The sequence below is a fragment of the Emydura macquarii genome, unplaced genomic scaffold, assembly GCF_026122565.2.
Source record: "Emydura macquarii macquarii isolate MOO-44397 ecotype Brisbane River unplaced genomic scaffold, CSIRO-AGI_Emac_v2 contig_2422, whole genome shotgun sequence".
NCBI classification, from domain to species: Eukaryota; Metazoa; Chordata; order Testudines; family Chelidae; genus Emydura; species Emydura macquarii.
This window is the reverse complement of record NW_027132559.1, coordinates 17,719,597-17,739,923: the sequence shown is the minus strand read 5'-3', so window position 1 is coordinate 17,739,923 and position 20,327 is coordinate 17,719,597. Positions and strand designations below refer to the sequence as shown.

The 20,327-nt window shown below is 41.6% G+C and overlaps 2 protein-coding genes across 9 annotated transcripts in view; one reads left to right on the top strand and one right to left on the bottom strand.

Annotated features, from left to right (window-relative positions):
- HNRNPA2B1 (heterogeneous nuclear ribonucleoprotein A2/B1) overlaps positions 1-8,142 on the bottom strand; it is a 17,214-nt gene extending 9,072 nt beyond the window's left edge. The window contains exons 1-2 of one of the 5 annotated variants that reach the window (XM_067562032.1): positions 7,971-8,142; positions 740-850 (exon numbers count right to left, since the gene is read on the bottom strand). In XM_067562032.1, the coding sequence (XP_067418133.1) occupies positions 740-850; positions 7,971-8,000 (141 nt within the window). In that variant the 5' untranslated portion in view covers positions 8,001-8,142. Of the gene's footprint in view, positions 1-739; positions 851-6,075; positions 6,100-6,212; positions 7,275-7,970 lie in introns of those variants that run through there. The other 4 variants (XM_067562031.1, XM_067562029.1, XM_067562034.1 and 1 more) reach the window with 4 other exon arrangements.
- On the top strand, positions 7,354-20,327 carry CBX3 (chromobox 3). 4 transcript variants are annotated; one of them, XM_067562038.1, is made up of 6 exons: positions 7,354-7,513; positions 10,058-10,108; positions 13,974-14,116; positions 15,651-15,816; positions 18,331-18,425; positions 19,637-20,327. In XM_067562038.1, the coding sequence occupies exons 2-6, from the start codon at positions 10,085-10,087 to the stop codon at positions 19,761-19,763; spliced, it is 555 nt and encodes a 184-aa protein (XP_067418139.1). In that variant the 5' UTR covers positions 7,354-7,513; positions 10,058-10,084; the 3' UTR covers positions 19,764-20,327. The 4 variants fall into 4 exon arrangements, with proteins under 4 accessions (XP_067418139.1, XP_067418136.1, XP_067418138.1 ...); XM_067562035.1 differs by lacking the exon at positions 7,354-7,513 and adding an exon at positions 8,254-8,358; XM_067562037.1 differs by lacking the exon at positions 7,354-7,513 and adding an exon at positions 8,380-8,438.

The window sequence follows — 20,327 nt, the reverse complement described above, 5'->3', positions numbered from 1 at the left end:
CCCAGCAACCTGCTCTGGATGAAGACAACCTGCTTTTACTTTCAATACTCTGACTTATCTCTATTTGTTGCTTTTTCCCGTTGTCCTATTCCTCAAAGTTATTTCACACCAATTTTTACCCTTTTTAATTTTTTGTATGAACACCAATAACTCTCGAGGAACTTTAAAACAAAATAAAAACTGAAAATGATGGGCCTTAAGCATAACAATAACTTACTAGCAAGTCTACATATCTTTAATTTAGATTTTCCTTGCTTTCTATACAAAAGCAGGTGTTTGAACTCAATTACCCAAAAAACTAAGGATTTGAACTGTATAACTTTACATCACAGAAGTGAAAACTTGGCTTTTACTCTCCACCACACATATTATTCATGAAATCATTGAGGACTTCAATTGTAATTTATATATAAAGCTTTCTGCAGACAGAGATCAACCAGATGCTTCGGGCAATACAGTTAAGACAAAAAAGAATTCTAGCCTGCCCAATACACATAATGTGAAGTTAACTTGTGGACCTCCTGCAACAAGACAAGAATGAGGCCAGGAATCCCAGGTGTCTGGGTTACACAAGTACTCACCAATTAATTTATACTTTCAGTGCAAATTCTAAGTACTTCAACATACATCACTACAGTAATCTATTGCTATTCCCAATTTGTTCAGAAAATGGCATGCAACTTTTACAAAGTTTGTATTAAATCTACATTATCAACATACATTACCACATGTAACTTACCACACAGTCTGTAAGTTTTCCCCATTGCTCATAGTAGTTTCTCAGACTCTCTTCTGTTGTTTCAAAGCTTAAGCCACCAATGAACAGTTTGCGAAACTGCTCCTTTTCCCTCTAATTTAAAGAATATAGTTTAATGTCATTTGCAGTTCTCCCATAGTACTATTAAATGTCAGACAGTCTTATGTTCATAAATGTCAATGAATACTCATTTTCAACAAAAAATTGTGATTTTAAGTTGTATTACTGCCATTCAATATGGACCCATAGTATTATAAATGTAGCTTGACAATTTCAGTTTTTTTAAAATTACCTTCCTTCCCCTCCCAAAAATATTAAAAATGAAAACTGGGTTTTAAGTACTCTCAGAGCTGGAGAAATGCCCCCTGAAATGCCATCAAATTTTCCTTCCTGCAATAGTGTTTTCTTAAAAAACAGATGTGCTGTGTTCTCTTTACTAGATCAGATTAAAATGGATCAATTTATGTTGTTTGGTCCCAGATAAAAGCTATTTTATTTTTATGTACAAAATAAAGTGTTTGTGCTTGAACTGATGTTCACCAATCTAGTAAAAGGAGAAACAAGCTCCTATATGAGGCGCACATACACAAAAAAGGGGGGGGGGGGGGGTTGTTTTAAAGTATTAAAGAGACTCATACCCAGAAAATCTTAAGCCATTGAATAAATCTATTTTCTCTTTCATCAATTCATTCACATGTGGGGAGTTAATGCTCTCATGAGGTGCACATTAAGGAGCTCATTCTGCACCACTAACACAATTTTAGAGTAAGATATGGGGGTTGTTTTCTGGGGAAATTTAAGTGAAAGCCAACAGATTTTATGTTTTGCAGTTTTAACCAACAGTAAATTGTCATACAATATGACTTTCACTAAACTATTGAAAAGCAGGTAAAACAAAATCTATCCTTTAGAAAGGCAAGTTTACCTTTTGCTAGTCAGGTGATTAAGGCAATCAGAAAACTAAGGTATCTAATTACATTAAATATTGTATGAAACGGAAGCAGAAATAAAGAGAAAAAAAGCACTCCAAATGGGAATGTTTAATAAAATTTATCTTAACAAAATGGTCAACTCATGGAGTAATGAACAGCTGAAGTTTACTGAATCAAGGACAATTTTTCACTGTTTGTACTATGTCTAGCATGATAGTATCATGTTCCTGACTGAGGTCTCTAGACGCCACCAGAATACAAATAGTTAAAGTTATGAAGAGCTTAAGCTGACAACTGAAGAGTTTATTATGAAATTGGAGAGGAATCACTGCCTTGGAATGGAAGTAGCAGTATGCACAACTAGAAATTTTAAGTCAGTAAAAATTTACAGAGCAGCTATCACCATCAAAAAGATGGAATGTATGCATTGTCCCATTTGCTTATTTACCCCAATATTGGAAACTTAAATATTATTAGAAATTGAAGGGTCTAATGAACCAACCCTTGCAAAATTCTGCTTACCCACTCACTTGGGGTAAGTAACATTTTGAAAAGCTATATTTTTTCCCCTTTGAAATGACGGAGACAATTACTTTGGGATGATGAGACAATTACTAATGTTAAATTTTGGGAATACTGAAATTTTAGTGGGAGTACCTTTCAAGTCTTCAAAAACGTAACAAAAAAAAAAAAAAAGACATTGGCTTGGTCAGATTTGCCCCCACACAGAATTTGTAAAAACTAAGATTTTTATATAAAAAACAGATTACTTCAATTGTTTTTTAATTCTAATGGAAATACCTTTAAAATTATTTTCCTGCATATTTTATAAATCCCAACACTGCAACATTGAACTAGTGTACAAGAACCCAGTAATACTGGCTAGAACCATACTATTAACAAAAGTGGAGCTGGCTAATCTGTTTCACTATTCATTCTGAGAGAAGGAAAAAGTAGTCTAATGAAAAACTAAAACAATGTTTGAAAAAAATACTTAAGGCATTATATAAGATTTTAAAAGCAGTAACTTTTTTTCCAATTGAATTTTCAAACTGATCAATAAAAGCATCTTACCCAAGATATTACCCAAAGCAATACTTCCATAGTGTCCCAGTAGCGGAAATAAATTATTGGAGAAGGAATACTGAATCGGCTTTTGATATAATTGCATATCATACTGTCTTTCTCAGGCTCTGCAGTCAGTAGGTAGTTTTGCAACAATGATGTAAAGACTTTTACTGTTCAACACTGCTGCAAAAACATTGTGCAAAGCCTGAAGAAAGCAGCAGGCACAGAGAAAGTCTTATCAAAAGTGGAGTCAGTACTAACCCATATACAGGTTCCAAAAATCCCAAGAGATGTTTTTAAAACACAATACTCAAGGTGCAAACAACTGAAAGACAAGGAACGGGAAGATAAAGGATCAGAATCTACCATTAGTCAACAGGAATATTTGGGCTGCTAAATTATATCACAAGATACTTGCATAAACTCATTTTATTTTTCACAAAGCAGCCTCTCACCTCAAACTCTTATTGGAGTAGGAGAAAGCAGAGACAGCATATATAGCAGAAATGGAATGCTAATGAAACCCAGATCAAATCACTACCATTTGGCATGTAAGCAGACTAACAAAACAGGTATTTTTAAGTTAGTGTGTTGCCAATACATAGATCTCCAGAAAGTATTTCAAGCCCTGTAAATAATACCTACTAGAACAGTGGTTCTCAACCAAGGGTACATGTACCCTTGTCTTTTGGGGTACGTCAACTCATCTAGGTATTTGCCTACTTTTAAAACAGGCTACATTAAAACCACTAGCAAAGTCAGTGCAAACTAAAATTTCATACAGGTGACTTTTTTATACTGCTCTATATACTATACATTGAACTCTAAGTACAATATTTATACTCCAATTGATGTATTTTATAATTATATTGTAAAAATGAGAGAGTAAACCATTTTTCAACAATAGATACTTTTGTATTTTTATGTTTCATTTAGTTAATAAGTAGTTTTTAAGTGAGGTGAAGCTTGGGGGTATGCAAGACAAATGAGACCCCTGAAAGGGGTACAGTAGTCTGGAAAGGTTGAGAGCCACTGTGCTAGAATATGCAGTGTTGTAGCCAAGTTGATCCCAGGATATTAGATAGACAAGGCAGATGATGTAATATCTTTTACTAGACCAACTTTTGCTGGTGAGAGAGAAGACAACAGAAGTAGGTCCAATAAAAGACAGTACCTCACTCACACTTTTGACCTATTAGAATGTATGACATGAAATTTCTGGTGATCTGCAGAACACATTGGCATGTATTCACTTGCAGACTACAGCTTTCTTCGTTGGTTTTTTTTTTTTTGGTAATATTTTCACCATGTAAGCAATATTCTACAGATATAAGAGGAAGCCAGCATGACTAGGAAAGGTAAAGGAGGTAGTCCAGTGGACAGCCTAGTCCCCATTAAATTATGCTTTACACTCAAAAGAAGTTTGAGAACATTATATACAAAGAACTGCTCAACAACAAAAAAGCATGCTGAGACCTAAAATAAAGTAAGTTTCAGCGCTAACATTTTCATACTGTGACCACACACTTCAGTTAAGGATAAGCTACAGAACTAAGTCTGATATTTGCCATTGAAGAGTCTCAACTCTTAATTATCATGTGGTATATCAAAGATAGCATGTCCCACCCAAAGTAAGGTACTGACTTTGACTTGCTCAAGTACCTGACCCCCATGCCATGCCTTGCGTGGGACACAGACTGTTGAATAGCATATGGTAATTCGGAGTTGAGAATTTTAGCTCCCCCTAGTATTTACTCTGTCCTGCTGACATATTTAAAACTAGCACTTGTCCACACTGGGCTTTTAATATGCGTTAGCTAAAACACACCTCTCTTCTCCCTCCCCCCCAGTGTAGACATGACCATGGTACTGAGATTATTTGCGAAGTGATAATAGTCTCTTTCCTTAAAAGCATCAAATTACAACCTATGATTTTACCATCCTACCACAGGGGAGGTTACAATAAGGCCATGTCAGGTCTACACATTGTGTCTGCTTAGGTGTGAAGGGGGGGGGAGGGGGGAACCACACACCCTAGCACCACATACACTATGCTGCCCAACCCCTCCCCCCATACAGATGCAACTTTGCTGATAGAAAAGTGCTTCTGTCAATATAGCTAATGTCACTGAGGAGGGGGGAGAAGGGGCGCACAGGTTACTCTGCTGACAGAATGTCTTTTGGTCAGTAGACTGTTTACACTATGGAGCTCCACCAGCATAGTCTAGTATTTTTTAGTGAAAGGAAGGCAAACTGTTACATATGGCAATTTAAAAGAAATCCTTAAGGTAACATTAAATACCACCAATTTTCCAGTTATTTATTATTTATTTACCATGTACTATAAAGTTAATGTTAATTAGTATAAAATATATTTGACACAAGCCATCTGATGGTTTCCCCCCACCTTCTATTGTAATCTTGGTGAAAAGCTCCTATTTCTGTACAAAATTGTAATAAAAGAGCGGGGTATAAAGCTTCCTAGACTCCATCCTTCCCACACACGAACCAGTGATGGGTAAGATTTTGATGGGTAACTAGGAGTCTCCCGGTCCTAAGAGACTATAGTTTTATAGAATAAAAACTAGAGGCGGGCACAGAACAGCTCTGAACTGTTGCAAACTCCAGCAGGTTAAGACCATAATCAACAAAAACGTCGGGCCAGAGATGGGAGAGCAGGAGCTTCAGATCCCTGACTGCCCGCCAAAAAATGGAGCGCCGAAAAGCATTGGCGAGGCTCCTACTCTGAGGAGCGCGCGCGTGGTGGTGATGGGGGGGTTCAGATTCCTGACCCCGCGCAGCCTCCATCCACAAGCAGCTAGTCGCGGGGTGACTCGGAGTCACTCACTGACTCCAGTCCTCCTCAGCGTCCCGACTCCCTCCCCACCCACCGCCGGCAGCACTAGCGCCCCCAAGGCCTGAGACCATCATTCATCAGGTGCAAAGCGGCGACCCCGCCGAGTCCGCCATGTGGCAACGCCGGGAGACCTGGGGAGGGCGGCACGACTAGGCAGGGAAGGAAAATGGCGCTCAAAAGCAGCGGCAGCTCCGGTGAGAGCGACGCCGCAGGAGACTGACTGTGAAGGGCCGCTACGAAGGAAACGGGCCCCAGCAACGCCCGCTCCACCAGCCCGGAGCCGGAAGAAAACTAGCTACCGCCCCTCTCAGCCAACCCGAACCCACCTGATCCCAGCCAGGCTGGGCAGGGAACCCCGGGGCCACCCCCACAACCCCAGCTCCCCTCCCACCCTGGGGAGACGATACATCAGCTAACAGGGCTGCTCCTCGCTGCACACCCCGACCTGCCACCCCGCTTACTCGCTTCATGGCGGAGATTCCATACCGCAGGGCCGGCCTCACTTTGCCTCCCCGTTCGGTTCCCTCCCAGGCCCGGGACTATTCACCCCCCGCCCCGCCGCCGCCATTTTACCCCTCCCCCTCGTTACCGCCATTACCATCTGCGCCTCCCCGGCCGGATCCCGGCGCTTCGCAGGGCCAGAGAGAGACCCGGTTCGCTTACTGCCCTCCATGGTCACCCCTAGGGCGCGCGCGGGTGGCTAGCGCAACGCGGGAGCTCCCTTAAACGATGGGGGACTGTGAGGCGGCTCTAGGACTCGCCTCCGCCTGCGCTATTGCCGCAACGTGTGCCCCCGCCCCGCCTCCCTCTGCTGCGCACCAGCCCAACCGCCGCCGGCGCTTCCAGAACCTTCCTCCCCTCTAACGTTACGTCTCTGCTACGGAAAAGCACCAAGTCTCGCCCACTGCGCCACCAAGCGCATCAGCTAACGGGAAAGTTCCAACGGCTAGATCTGCGCAAACAGCGTACAATTTTACGAATAAGCCTTTTCATGACGTAAATGTACTAACTACTGCAAACCGAAACGCACCTTTCGTAGCTGTACAGCCGAGATTTGCACTATTTGCGCACAATACGCCTCATGGTCTACGTAACCCCGTTTGAGAATACGACTCAACCTTTCTAATAATGGCTGCCTTAACTGTTACGTATTTTTAAATGCACCACGGATGCGGTCCTTCCCAGGCTCCATCCCTCTCCCAGTTGTCCCCAGCTGTTTTGAAAACGAATGAAATTAAACATCGCCCAGTAGGCATCCAGTTCTGCGGGACATTCCTTTATGTTTTAATAACGCAGTAAAAAGTCAGTAACTCCGTTAGCAATGGCGTTCTCCGGAAGGAGCCGAAGCAAGTGTCGTCGTGGACCTACTCAATTCGGCACTGTCCGGAAAAAAACGAACTGGCACGGGCCGTGATCCGATCCACTTCGGCAGTTGGCGGAAAGGGCCGAAACAGGAGGATCCTCGCCAAGCAAGGCCTCTTCGGCAATTTCCGGCAACAGAGCCGGAAAATCTTTCGTGTCCGAGCAGAGCCGAAGCTGCTCAACTCGGAGTCTGCTCCCGCTTCGGATTTTTCCGGAAATTGCCGAAGCTGCCTGGAGGCTGATCTCCTCGCAGCAAAGGGGATATAATTAGCCAAAGGCCCCCTTTTTCCCCCCCACCACCTGTCGTTCTGGGAGTGAGCGGGCGGGGGCCCCGGGGGCAAACCCAGAGCCCAGTGAGTGCGCGCCCCTGAGATCCCCTTGGTTGGCGCGGGCTGGCCCCTTCGCCTCCGGCCGGCTGGGAGGAAGTGCCCAGATTTTGGCGCCACCAGCACCGAGACGCGGCCAGCCGGGCCCAAGAGCCAGCAAGGCAAACTCCGCGGCAACCAGCTCCCCCACACAGCGACCCCGCGACAAAGGGTGAGTGCTGCCACCGCCACCACCCCCGCCTCGCCGGGGAAATGGCGCTCCGGCGGCTCCCCTCCCCCACCCGCAGCCCAGCTGGGAAATGGCCGCGGTCTCCCGCCGCCCGCCCTTGGGGGCCGCGTGGTCGGTCGGTTACTTGGCCCCATCGTGCCCCCTCCCCCGGCACAGGGACGGAGCGCCCCCATCCCAGCCCCTCTACTGCCCCCCCCCCCCCAGGGTCTCCCCGCGCGAGAGCCCGAGCCGCCTCGCCCCGACCAGCCCCCCACCGTAACCGAACAGCGAACCCGCAAACAGACCCCGGTACTCCCCCACCCCCCCCCCACCCCGCGCAGCGCGGGGGCTCTCCCCCGCCAGACCTGCGCTCGGACGCGGGGCCCGGCCCGGCTCGGAGCCGCGCCCAGGCGGCCATGGCGCGCGCTCGAGCCACCGGCGGGCCGCGCGAGGGACTCACCCAGTCGCTCTCTCGGTCTCCGCGAGGCATCTTGCTTCGCCCAGGCGCTCGGTGCGGCCGCGTCCCCGTGTCTCAAGCCGCCCCGTCGGAGAGAAGCCCTGGCTGGCCCCCTCTCGCTCCCGCACTGGCAATGGCAGCAACACGCGGCGGCAGCGGCAGCACTAGCAGTGGCGGCGGGCGGCACGGCAGGAGGCTGCAGCGAGCGCGTAGGCGGCGTTGTGCGCTGTGTGTGCCCCGCCGCCAGCACGCAGCTCAGCTCACACACACCCAGCGGCAGCCGCCCCAGCCCCCGCCTGCCCCCAGCCCCCGCCCTCAGATGTCGCTGCTGCTCAGTGCGCGCTGGGAGCAAGGAGGAGACGGGAAACCCGAGCCGCCGGGCACCATTGAAGTCTGTATCCTTCTCGCTTTCTCTCGCTTCCTTCCAGTTTAACCTCGCCGTGAATTGGGCAGCGCCCCAAATCCCTCGCGGTGGGTGTTGGTGCAGAGAGGTCCTGCCTCTGCCTCGCCCGCCTTTAGCAGCCACCCCACACCCCACCTGAAGGGAAGCAGCGGCGGCGTTGGGCGGGGGGGAAGGGAGCTGCTGCTGCTGCTGCTGCTACGCCCCGGGCCGGGATCTCTAGTGGGGGCCCCTCTTCCCCGAGGTAGGAGGACGGCTCTTGGGCCCCAACGTGGCGAGGAGCGCAGGGAGAGCGGCTGGCCAGCGACCGAGGTGCGGGCAGCCTGGGGAGAAGCGGAGGCGGAGCGGGACGCGTTCAGTAGACAAAGCAAAGCCGCCCGCCCTGGGGGCGGCTTTTCCGCGGGCCGCCTGGCTTAGCCTTGAAGCGCAACGGTCGGGGCGCCAGCGTGCTTGGCGAGGGGGCAACGTGGCGCTGAGCAGAGGCCGTCGCCCTCTCTCCAGAGCGGGGGTGTGACATGGTGGAGGGCGGCTTTGGGCGGCGCACATGACTTGCCGGGTCCGGCCGTCGTGGGGCCGCAGCTGTTCCCTGACCCGACGAGGGAAAGGGGACAGAGCTTGGGGGCCCCTCTCTTGGGCTGCGGGTGGGGGAGCTCGGCTAGTCCCGTTAGGCATCCAGGCCTCCTTATGTGCGCCCACCACAAGCCTGTGGCGCAGCCTTACCCTTCCATCCCTCTGCCATGGGCCTTTGTTTCCCCCTCTCATCTCAATGGAGACAAGCTTAGGTGCCCAGCAGCAGGTCCCAGGCCTCTGCCCGCTCTCCTCCCCCGTCTCGGCTACAACCATATCTGACTGCAAGGGGATGAGATGAGAATTGGGCGGGATTGCTGCTGCTGAGTCAAAGGCCTCTTTTGGCCTTCAAAAGGCCCCTTTTCGCCTTGCTCATTTTGTAGTTTGTAGGGGGATGGGTGGGGAAATCTGCTTAAAGAGGTGACTAGTGTGAGAAACCGTGGGAAGGGGAATCAGGAGATGTTTGGTTCATTCAGACCATCTGTTTATATAATCTATTTAGGTTAATGAAATGTGTGTTTCATAATTAAGCGTTTTAGTCTTCAATATATTGTGTGTACATTTTGGCAGAGTTGATGTATGTATTAGCCTTATCACTTGCCTTCTGGTCCTTAAATTCGCAACATTATAGTTGCTTTAACATAATATTCTGCAGTTTATATGTATTTCCTGCTGTGTAAGGGTTATTGGTGACTCACTACTGTATTACACTACAGACACTTAGCTGTTGCTAACTAAAATCTCACTTTTGCATCTTGAAAATGCTTATAAATATATCTCTTTGTTGACTGCTAGAATCTGAACATTTTTCCCATAAGGTTTAAGGAAATATACATTTTAATGGTTCTCCCTGTCTCTCTCTGAAACATCTCTGCCTTATGCTGGTGGAAGGACATTCTTGTAACCCTTCATACACAATCAGTAGCAAGGGTCATAGCTAGCATAAGTGTGTTCGTGGGTTATGTCAGAGAAAGTGGTAATCTACTTCTGCTCTGGATTTAATCCACACTTGAAATGTTATATGACGTGAAGGCATGGGGGTTGGAACAAGAACCATGCTTGTATTAGGATGCCTTTCTCTGAGTAATGTAAACTTCCTTTTAATTGTCATGCATTTTTCTAGTAAAAGCTCTGCAAGTCTGCAATAAAAATGGCCTCCAATAAAACTACATTGGTAAGTTCATGAGCACCTAAAATATATAAGGATTTAACCGAAGTATTTTTCTTCAAAATTATAACTTGGCGTCTCCATGTAGAAGATACATCCACATCTCTCCTCCCCAGCATTATTCTGACTAAAATCTCAGATCCGGAAAGTAAGGCTAATAGAAAGGACATTAACTTTGGCTTAAATAAATCTGCCATCTTCCAGTGAGACATTTACAAACAAAACCTGTCGCTTTTTAATGGAGGCCTGTACTCCAGTTCAGTTATCTGATTTTCAGTAAAAATCATGTTTCATAACCTTTAACATAAAACACCTTGGCTTTTTAGTCTCCTTTCAGTACACCATGTAATTCATTGTATATTTAAAAAGGACAAAACATTTTCATTAAGCTTCTCCATAGCTGTTCAGGGAAAAATTATTGTGACTACAGGCACAGTTCTATTTCCCAATGCTGAGGCAACAGAGCATAATCAGGATTGCTGTTGGAACTATTATTAATAAGTAACAATTCACTTGGATTTTATAGGAGCTGAGATTATTAAATGTCTCCCTCACCTGGACTGTTATAACAGTGCATTGACAGATATCAAGTTCCTGTGAAACTTCCTGTTGTTAAATTGAGCCCAAAAACTCTGAAATGAAGGATATATGGATGTCACAGTAGTTGCTCTAGTGTTCATTTAACTAATGGCAGTACATGTTTGTAAAGGACAGAAGTGCAGAAACCTAGTGCTAAGTTCACCTGGTGGGGGGGAAATAAATAGGTAAACAGATTTTTCTATAGCCTCAGTGTAGGGATGGAGGAAAAATTGTGTACTCTTGTGACATTTACTTTAACAGCAGGATTTATTTTTTTAAATTAGTACTTACTGACTAGTAACAAATTTAATCTCACATCCATAAAAATTAAATCACTAGTATCACCTCCTGTCCCATAACTGTCTGCTTAGTTTTCACTGGACTGCAACAGTGTAAGCAATAACATTTGCAAACACTATCAAGCTACACACCTTCCCTTAAAAGTTAGTGCCCCAACTCCCTAACATTAGTGAAGGTAATACCAGGCCTGAAATGCTCAGGAGGGGAAGAGAACTTGTTGGTGCATCAGTATTTTAGGAACTTAGCTGCACAAGTCAGGAAAATGAGTTAATGGTTCCCAATGGAACCATAATTCTCCCAATGTATGAGGGGTACAATTAGCGTTTCTCCTGAAACTGTAATTATGTTTCTGACTTTAGTATATCTAAACCCTTTACCACAATGCTATCTTAATGTTATCTTTCATTTGTATAAAATGTAAAAGGTGAGTGATCGTACACTGAAGATACTGTGTGTGCACATACTTCTGATGTGAAGTTTGAATGTGGGAAAGAGAAATGAAGTACACTTTATTTGAACGTGCAACATTAAAATGCCCAGGAAGTCATGTTCTCAGATATGGGACTCCTAAGAAGGGGCCAAATGGATCTAGTGACTTTTCTTCTCATTAACAACTTCAAATACATATTGGAGCAGCCACGGAACATCTAAAATTTGAGCTGAATGCCCAATCTTTCTTTAGGGTGTTTAGTCAAATATGCATAATAGAATGTAGCAAGGGGTAAGAAGAAAAGTTAGAAGATCTGTCCTGATGTACATCTCAGACATGCTTAAATCCGTAATATCCAATAAATTTCAAATATTCATGACTGGTTTTCAAAGCTCACATACTTCCATGGAAGGCTTCATACATGCCAAACTTTTAAGTTTTAAATTGGTGTAGAAGTCTAAAAAGCATATTAAGTTAAATTTTGAGAATAAGAGGATGAATTAATTTTTTCACTTTCTGAAAATAATTCATCTTGGTACTGAGTCAAAGCCCAAAGGAGAACTTTTTACAGAAAGTTGTATTCATTTGAATCATGTTTACAAGAGCCTTATCACCATAACTATAGTGTTGCTATTATGGTGTTACGAGCGTTGTCACTTTTTCCTTCATTTTTTTTCTTTTTTTCCATCTTTACCTATTTCTTCTGTCCTTCACTCCTTTTTCTTTCCTTAAAGGAAGCTACCTTCAGAAGATAGCTTGACATCTTCATATTTTTTCTTTCTCTCAGTCTCAGTCTTACATTCTTGTTCTCTTTTTGTGTTCTTTCCCCCCTGGAAGCCAAAAAATACCTGTGTGATTAAGTTGGGGCACTTCAGACATTGGTGCTTTGCTCAAAATATCATCTCTGGGACATGCAAATAAAGATTTAAATCTGATTGGAAATGTTTGCTCTACTTTAAATCACCCTCTCTTCCAAACAAACACCACATTTGGTATCTTTCTAGGTATAAACTCTCTATTTAGAAAAATAATAGGAATCTTGAAACCTCTTCCCTTTTTATATTTTGCTGCATGTACCTTCGACTTGTAGGTTTGCTAACCAGAAGTCTGAAGTTGCTGGCGTTTGGGAAGAATTAATAAGGAAAAGGATCCTCAAGGGTTAGGGATGTTTTTGAAAAGAAAGTACAAATAACGTCAAGCTTAGCTCTTTCCATTTTCTATAATCAACTTTGTGCCTGACAGACTTGATGACATCCCCTTTAAAAAACAAAACAAAAAAAAACCCTACCTTTCCCAAACTCTGGAAAAACTATGTAAAATTTATGTAGAGTTTCAAAACAACTGCTTCATTTATTTCTTGAAATATCAATGTTAATTGCAGGTGGTACTCATGAGCAATGCTATAATAGCAGGCCTGTGTTCAGTAGGAAAATAGTTTGATAAGGGAAATGTGACAGCACAACTTAATTTAGTGTTCCCATAGGACTGCATTGTGGGAGCTTCAAAGCCCTGCTGCCATTTCGAATGCTTCCCCATAAGGAGCACATCCAAAATGGCAACCAAAATTCTGCATTTAGTCTCATAGAGCTCCAAACACTCAGTGTGACAGTACTAGACTTGTTTCAAGTCTTAGGGTTATAAATGAACATTTTGAAAAATACCATTTGTCCTTCTAATACATTTAATTATGCCTTATTAAATTTGGAATGCCTTGAGGATGATGTGGATGTAATTAATTTTGTTTTAAGCATTTAAAGGATGTTATACAACAATATATCTAATGTACACTTAAATACAACATCTCTGTAAAGTTTTAATTAGATACATTTTCTATATGAAGTGCTGTTCTTTAAGCATAGCAATCTTAGGTTTTTGCACCTCTGTAATGTCTGTTTGAATGAAACTTACATTGGTGCATGGGTAAGGATAGGGGAGAATGGCAGCTATGGAATGTTCCAAGTAACACATCCTGCTAGTAGCTGTCAGTTATTGTCGGGCATCCAGCATGGTATAGCACTATGACTTCAGCTCTTCTCCCCTCAACACTTTCTCTTTTTTTTTTTTTTTTGGAGGGAATGGAAGGAAGGTAGTAATTCATTGCCTTTAATTTTCTCTTTTACTAGCCAGGATAGCATCCCCTTTCAATTTTGTCCACCTCCCCACAGTTCCTTTAACACTTTGTGTCTGCCCTTATGCTGTTCCTAGCACACTGCCTTTTTTGTGGGTGTTGAGCCAGATTTACTCTAGAAGTTCTTGTAAATTTTGAGTCTTCAGCACTTGAAGAAGGAATTGGAATGAGAATTAAGGGAGAGGAGACATTGATTGCATGGGTGTTTTTTGCCTTTAAAAAAAGACTGTTGCTCAGTGGGTATTTTAATAAGCAACTTACAAAAAATGGCACTCAGATTACCTGCCCTGGTGCACTAACCTAATAGGAATTTGAGCCCCGGATGCAATATGAATAAGTTGCCATTTCTCTGCTATGTAGTGAGCAAAATTGTGGTTGGCCTTTGAAGTAGTTACATAAAGCAACAAAAATATAATTTTTGACTTCTTTTATAGCACAAAATGGGAAAGAAACAGAATGGCAAAGGTAAAAAAGTTGAAGAAGCAGAGCCTGAAGAATTCGTTGTGGAGAAAGTGCTGGACAGGCGTGTTGTGAATGGGAAGGTTGAATACTTCTTGAAATGGAAAGGATTTACAGAGTAAGGCATGCCAACTATATTTTTCTCTGGTAGCACCTAAAATCCATTATATACTTCAGTTGGCAATACAGTAAAAAGTAAAGGCTTTTTACTTCAAATGCTGCAGCAGCACAGTGAAGACAGTACCTATGCCATTGAGAGGAGATTTCCCATTGGCATAGGTACTCCACCTCCCTGAGAGATGGTAGCTAGGTTGATGAGAGAAATCTAGCACTCCATATACCAGGAGTTAGGTCAGTTTAACTACCTATTTGAGTATGTGTACATTCTTCTGACTAATCTCTTAGGGATTTTTTTAAACCATGTTGGAAAAAGTTCTGAAGTAACTAATATTCACTCTTTGTGAAAAGTGACACTTTCAATAAGTCCTCACTAATAATTCTACCTGCCACTGTTTCTCAGTATAGCTGTACACATAAACACCTTTACTGATATAACTGTATCCACATTAGATGTTGCATTGATTTAACTTTTTTTAAACTGATAGTTAAATTGGTGCTAAAACACTACAGACAAATACTGGCCCCATATAGTTAAGACCTAGATAGCTAAGCTCAGCTCACTCAAGAGGAACTCTGGGTTTACTTGACTAGTCAATCACTTTGCCGATGGTTTAAGGCCATGTCTACATTAGAGAGCTTATAGCGGTGCAGCTGTACCAATGCAGGTACATTGGTACCTGTGCGGGGGGAGCGACATAAATGTTGCTGACAAATGATAATGTAGACACAGCGTAATTGTGGGAAACTACACATCATCAGCTGCAAAAAAGGAATCTAAACAGTAGGTGGGATATATGTTAAGAATATCCCCACAGTCTTGCACGCGTTTGTGTTATAATTGCATATTGATCCAAATAGTCACACTGCGATTGCCTGTGTTTTATTTCTAAAGTGTATATTCTGCTAAGAGGTACATAGCAGTAACTTTTTCAGTCTGGATGCTTATGGGACTTGCCTCAAGATATCCCAGTATATTTCAATAACTGAAACATCTTGAGGGGGACTCCCCTGTTCATGAAGTGTTTAGTACTGGTTCTTAGGGTCTACTGAGCAGGCATTTTTCCTGTGTAGGGGCACAGTTAATAGATTTGACAATAAGTAGCAAAGGAAGCTAAGCACGCTTGGATACTTTTCAGACTTATAATTAATTTCTCCTCATGCCCCCCAACAGTTTATTTACATGGTTCTCTGTCTTTGAAAGCGTTTAATTAGAAAAAGAGCAAATCTTCAGGGGCCAGTCAGTTTCTACAATATGGATGGGTAGGGTAAAAAAAAAAAAAGTTGATAGGGCTGTCTGTACTGTATCTTTATCTTAAAGGCTGTTGATCTTCAGCAATAACAGAGCATAACTCTTAATGCATGTCTGATGACTGCAAGGTCACTTTTAAGAAAATAAAATAGACCCACCTCAGGTGTAAAAGCCTGTTTTATGTAAAGGGGGAAGAAGCTTTTGCTTAAGGTGAGCTATGTGCCTAAATTAGGTTTCTGGACTTTTGATAGTATTTCATGAGCTAGCTGTATGTATGTTTCAGTGCTGACAACACATGGGAGCCTGAAGAAAACTTAGACTGTCCAGAGTTAATCGAAGCCTTTCTGAACTCTCAGAAAGCTGGTAAAGAAAAAACAGATGGTGCTAAAAGAAAATCTTTATCGGATAGTGAATCTGATGACAGTAAATCAAAGAAAAAGAGGGATTCTGTAAGTATGAAGTTGTTGCTATACAAATGCTTTTTCTTATGTGGAATGTTTACCTACATTTAAAAAAAAAAAAAAACTGTAGGGGTGATCAAGTGAATTATAGACCAGCCATACATCTGTACCTGGATAATTAGTTTAGAACAATTTTAAAAACAGAACAACAGAATATCTGGAAGCTCATAACATGATAGGGTCTAACTAGCTTGTCTTCTGCAAAAGAAAGTTTGTCTCACTAATACATTTGAACATGACAAAGTAGTGAATTTAATCAACCAATTCTTCTTTAGATGTCATACAGGCCTTTGACAAGGTTCCACTAAAGAAGCTAAGTATTCGTGGGTGAGAGGAAGAGTGTTGTTATGGATCAAAAACTGACTAGGAGATGATGAAGCAAAGAATAAGATTACATGGTCAATTTTCATCATGGGATACAGTGTCTCAAGGTTTTGTCTTGGGTCCAATTTTTTAATAATACATTTATTAATGATCAGGAAAGGGGGGTGAGCTTTGAGTTATTAACATTTGCAGATGAAAAAGATATTTAGGTTAGTCAGGACCAGTGGGAGCTGAAGAATTTCAGAAAGACCTAAACAGACTAGGTGAATGGGGAACATGATGGTGAATGAAGTAATGCAAAGTAATGCATATTGGAGAGAGAAATTTTAACTATTCATATATCTTTTAGGATTGTAAAATAACTATTCACTCAAGCAAGGGACCTGGATGGCAGTGTAGACAGCTCAATTAAAACATCTGTTCAGTATGCAGCTGTGGTGTTAACTTTTTTTTAAAAAGATGTTAGGATGCATCAGGGACAGGATGGTGAATAATACAAATAATATTATAATGCTTTTATATAAATCAATGTTATGACCTCATGGAATACTGTGTACAGTATTGATCATCCCATCTCAAAAAGGACATTGTACAACTACAGGGAAGGATGGCTCAGAGAAGAGCAGTGAGACCAATCAAAGGCATGGATAGACTCCTATGAAGAGAAATTGAAAGATTGGGATTATTTACCTTAGAAAAGAGACAACTAACAGGGGACACGATAAAAGTATATATGTTAATTAATGGTATAGAAAAGGTAGATTGGGAACTCCTGTTCTCCCTCTTTCAATACACTATAACAAAGGGACAGTCAATGAAATTTAAAAAGTGGGACATTCAAAACCCAGTAAAAGGAAATACTTTTCATCCAACGGGTAATTAAACTGTGGAACTCATTACCTTAGGAAGTCACTGAGGCCAAGTACTTAAAACATTGATTTAAGTCCTGAAGCATGAGATCTACTATCCCTTAAAAATTTGTCATTAATCTGGATATTCTTGATACCTATGCCCATCCCCGTTTTAAATTTTAACAAGTAGAGATCAGGATGAGACCTGATCTATTAGGGGGCATATTATCCCATGTCTGCCTACTGTGGGGATTTTACATCTTCCTCTGAAGCATCTGGTATTGGCCACTTTCCGACAGCATACTGAACTTAGATGGACCTTGGATCTGATGTAGTATGGCAATTCCTATTTTCCTATGAATTAAAACAGTAAAAGTGATAACTCTTGAAAGACACATAAATTAACTCAGGTATTTGGATCTATTCTCACGTCTTTTGAATATACAGTACTTTAAAGGGATGCTGTCAACTAGTTCAGGCCTTAAATGACCTAACTTCAAAGTTAGGTCTCATGGCTAATCTCATGGGTAATGACTGGACTAAAATCCTCCCAAGTCTGCATCTGAAAATAGGGGTAGGGAAGAAGACACCATTGCCGTTTAAGACCATCAGAGGCAGAAAAAGGTAACTGGTCCTCTTTTTTCTAGAGCTGTGCTCTATCTTTCTTACTGATGCACAAAAGTATACAGTGGCCATTAGTTTGTTATAAAACAAAATTATTTGACATGAGACACTTATATAGTCAGAGCTGTCTACATTGTAGATTTTCTAAAGTGATAAGCAGTCTTTTTAAAATAACCTCAAATTTGAATGTTAAACAAATTAAATTAGTCTAAAAATTGTAATTTAAAATGAGAGGTGTTTTTGTTTAGTCTTAGGGGTATGGTCCTGTAAACGATTACTGCATACTCTTAGTTATGCTTGTCTGGTAACATTAACCTCATTTTTGACAAGTTTGCAGGCTTGGATTTTAATTTCTCTGTAGAAATCACTTCTTACTCGAGCTTTTGCTATGCTCCTAAATTCAGGAAATTGTCACTGATAAAATCATACAGGTGAACAAAGGGGTGTTGAGATGTTCCCTGGCCTTTTCACTTAACTTTCGCTAGAAAGATGCTGCCTTCCTTACCTAGTTTTCTGAAATAAATGTGTGTATTAATTATGTAAATTCATCTTTTTTGCTAATTTTAACTAATTCAGTGGCTGTCTAAAATATAAAATGACAAAATAAATATTGACTTGATATAAATTATAATTTGTCTGACACTTGCCTAAAATGACACAAAATTAATGTTAAACTAGATGCAAATTTCAAACTTTTTAATAGGTTGATAAACCAAGAGGGTTTGCAAGAGGTCTTGATCCTGAGCGGATAATTGGAGCCACGGATAGCAGTGGAGAACTCATGTTTCTTATGAAGTGGTAAGTGATATACATACAGCTCTTATCCAAAGTGTTTAAACTGATGAGAAACTATTTTGTTTTTGGAGTGAGATCGGAGAGCTGACAATTTACTTGTTTCTGTTTGGGAATACCCGTTTTGAGCAAACACTAAGTAGAGTAAGATTGGAATCTCATTTCTAATATTCATTGGTCAAACTAATGAGAGACTGAATTCATGCTTTTTGGTGCAGTATGGGTAGTGGAATAGTAGCTTTCTATCCCTTTATTTAAATTTCTAATTTTGCTCCCAGTGAAGTCTGAGTTTCCCCCAAAACATCAGTCTCTCACTTAAAGATTTGCACTTTAGAAGGCTCTGTTTTCCATCCTCTTAAAAACCTCAGGTAGTGGATATGTGAAGTTTGGAATGTTTTTATAAAATGCAGGTTTTGGCACATTTGGAATTTCTGTAGTGATATTAAATGAAAAAATGAAACACCAGAGAAAAATTAAACAAAGTGGGAGAACTTATTTCTTCTTTCCTGTCTTTGTGGTGAGCTTATTCTTTGTTATATGCAACAAACCTACTTACTAGTGTGCAGGCACACAGCAGGCATGTGAGATCAGTAAGAGTTCTTAAAATATAGGGGTGTCAACAGTGTCAGTCTTTCATTTTCTCTCACTCTGACACAGGATCAGAAGTTGCGATCTGATAAATTGTTTGTTGCATACGTTCCAGTTGGATTTAATATGTGATTGTCTGACTTACCCAATAATGCTGTCAATTTACTTCTGTCTCAAAAGTTTTGCATAAGATTATGTATTGCTTCTAGTGCTAGACAGGTTTTCCTTTTTTATGGCACCATGTAGTCAGTGTTTTCTCTGTTCAGTGTTTTCCTTTTTGTCTGTGTGGATCTCTCAAACAGGAAGGAGGGACATTTTTTATTGAGGGGGAAAATGTGAAGTTTTACAGTCACAGATTGGCCGGGGAAAAGGGTACTACTATATTGAAAGTACTACTAACTTGAAATTGATCTTTAATTGATGTCCTTTTAAGAGGACCTTCTCAGAGTGATGGCCTCTGGAAAGTTGCTAGTGATGATCAACAGGGATAGGTTTTCTAAAATTTAAACTCATACCTATGCTCCTGGATGTTCATGAAATATATTCTAATACCCATCTCAAACACACCTGGTTTAGTAATAGTTCTTAAACTCATGACTTGTTTTGATTTTTAAACCCTGCCTTCTTAGGAAAGACTCGGATGAGGCAGACTTGGTGCTGGCCAAAGAAGCTAACATGAAGTGTCCTCAGATTGTTATTGCTTTTTATGAAGAGCGACTAACTTGGCATTCGTGTCCAGAAGATGAAGCACAATAATCAATTGCATTGCTTTTTTATATATATATGAATATTAAACCTGGATTTTGATTTTATTCTTTGATTTATTATCAGTGTGAGAAATCTCTTCATTCTCATTAGAATTGAGTTTGATATGTTCGGTTTTCTTTTGTTTTTTTGGTTTTGTTTTTTTGTTTTGAAGTAGTGTGTTTTGCATCAACAGCAAGTAAATAAAGGCTTTTTGCAACTTGCTTCATTAATGACAGGAGAACATTTGATACTATTTCCTCCATATTAGGTAAAGGCTTTTATAAACCTTCATGAACTTCCATAGTTATTACTGAATCATAACAAATGTTTAAACAAACTCACAGATGTTTTGTAGTCTTCTATGCTATTGATGTGCATGTATCTTCTTTACCCCAAACTAGCCCCCTAACATGTAGAACCATTCTTTTTAGTATTTGGGGTAACTTAGTCCCAAAGAGACCAGGTAAAAACTAACTTTGTAGTAATTTGAATGTTATCATACTGTATATTGTTTACTTTATTGTAAATACTGGTGAACAGTGGTCAATAAAATAGTTTTATATTCTTCCTTTA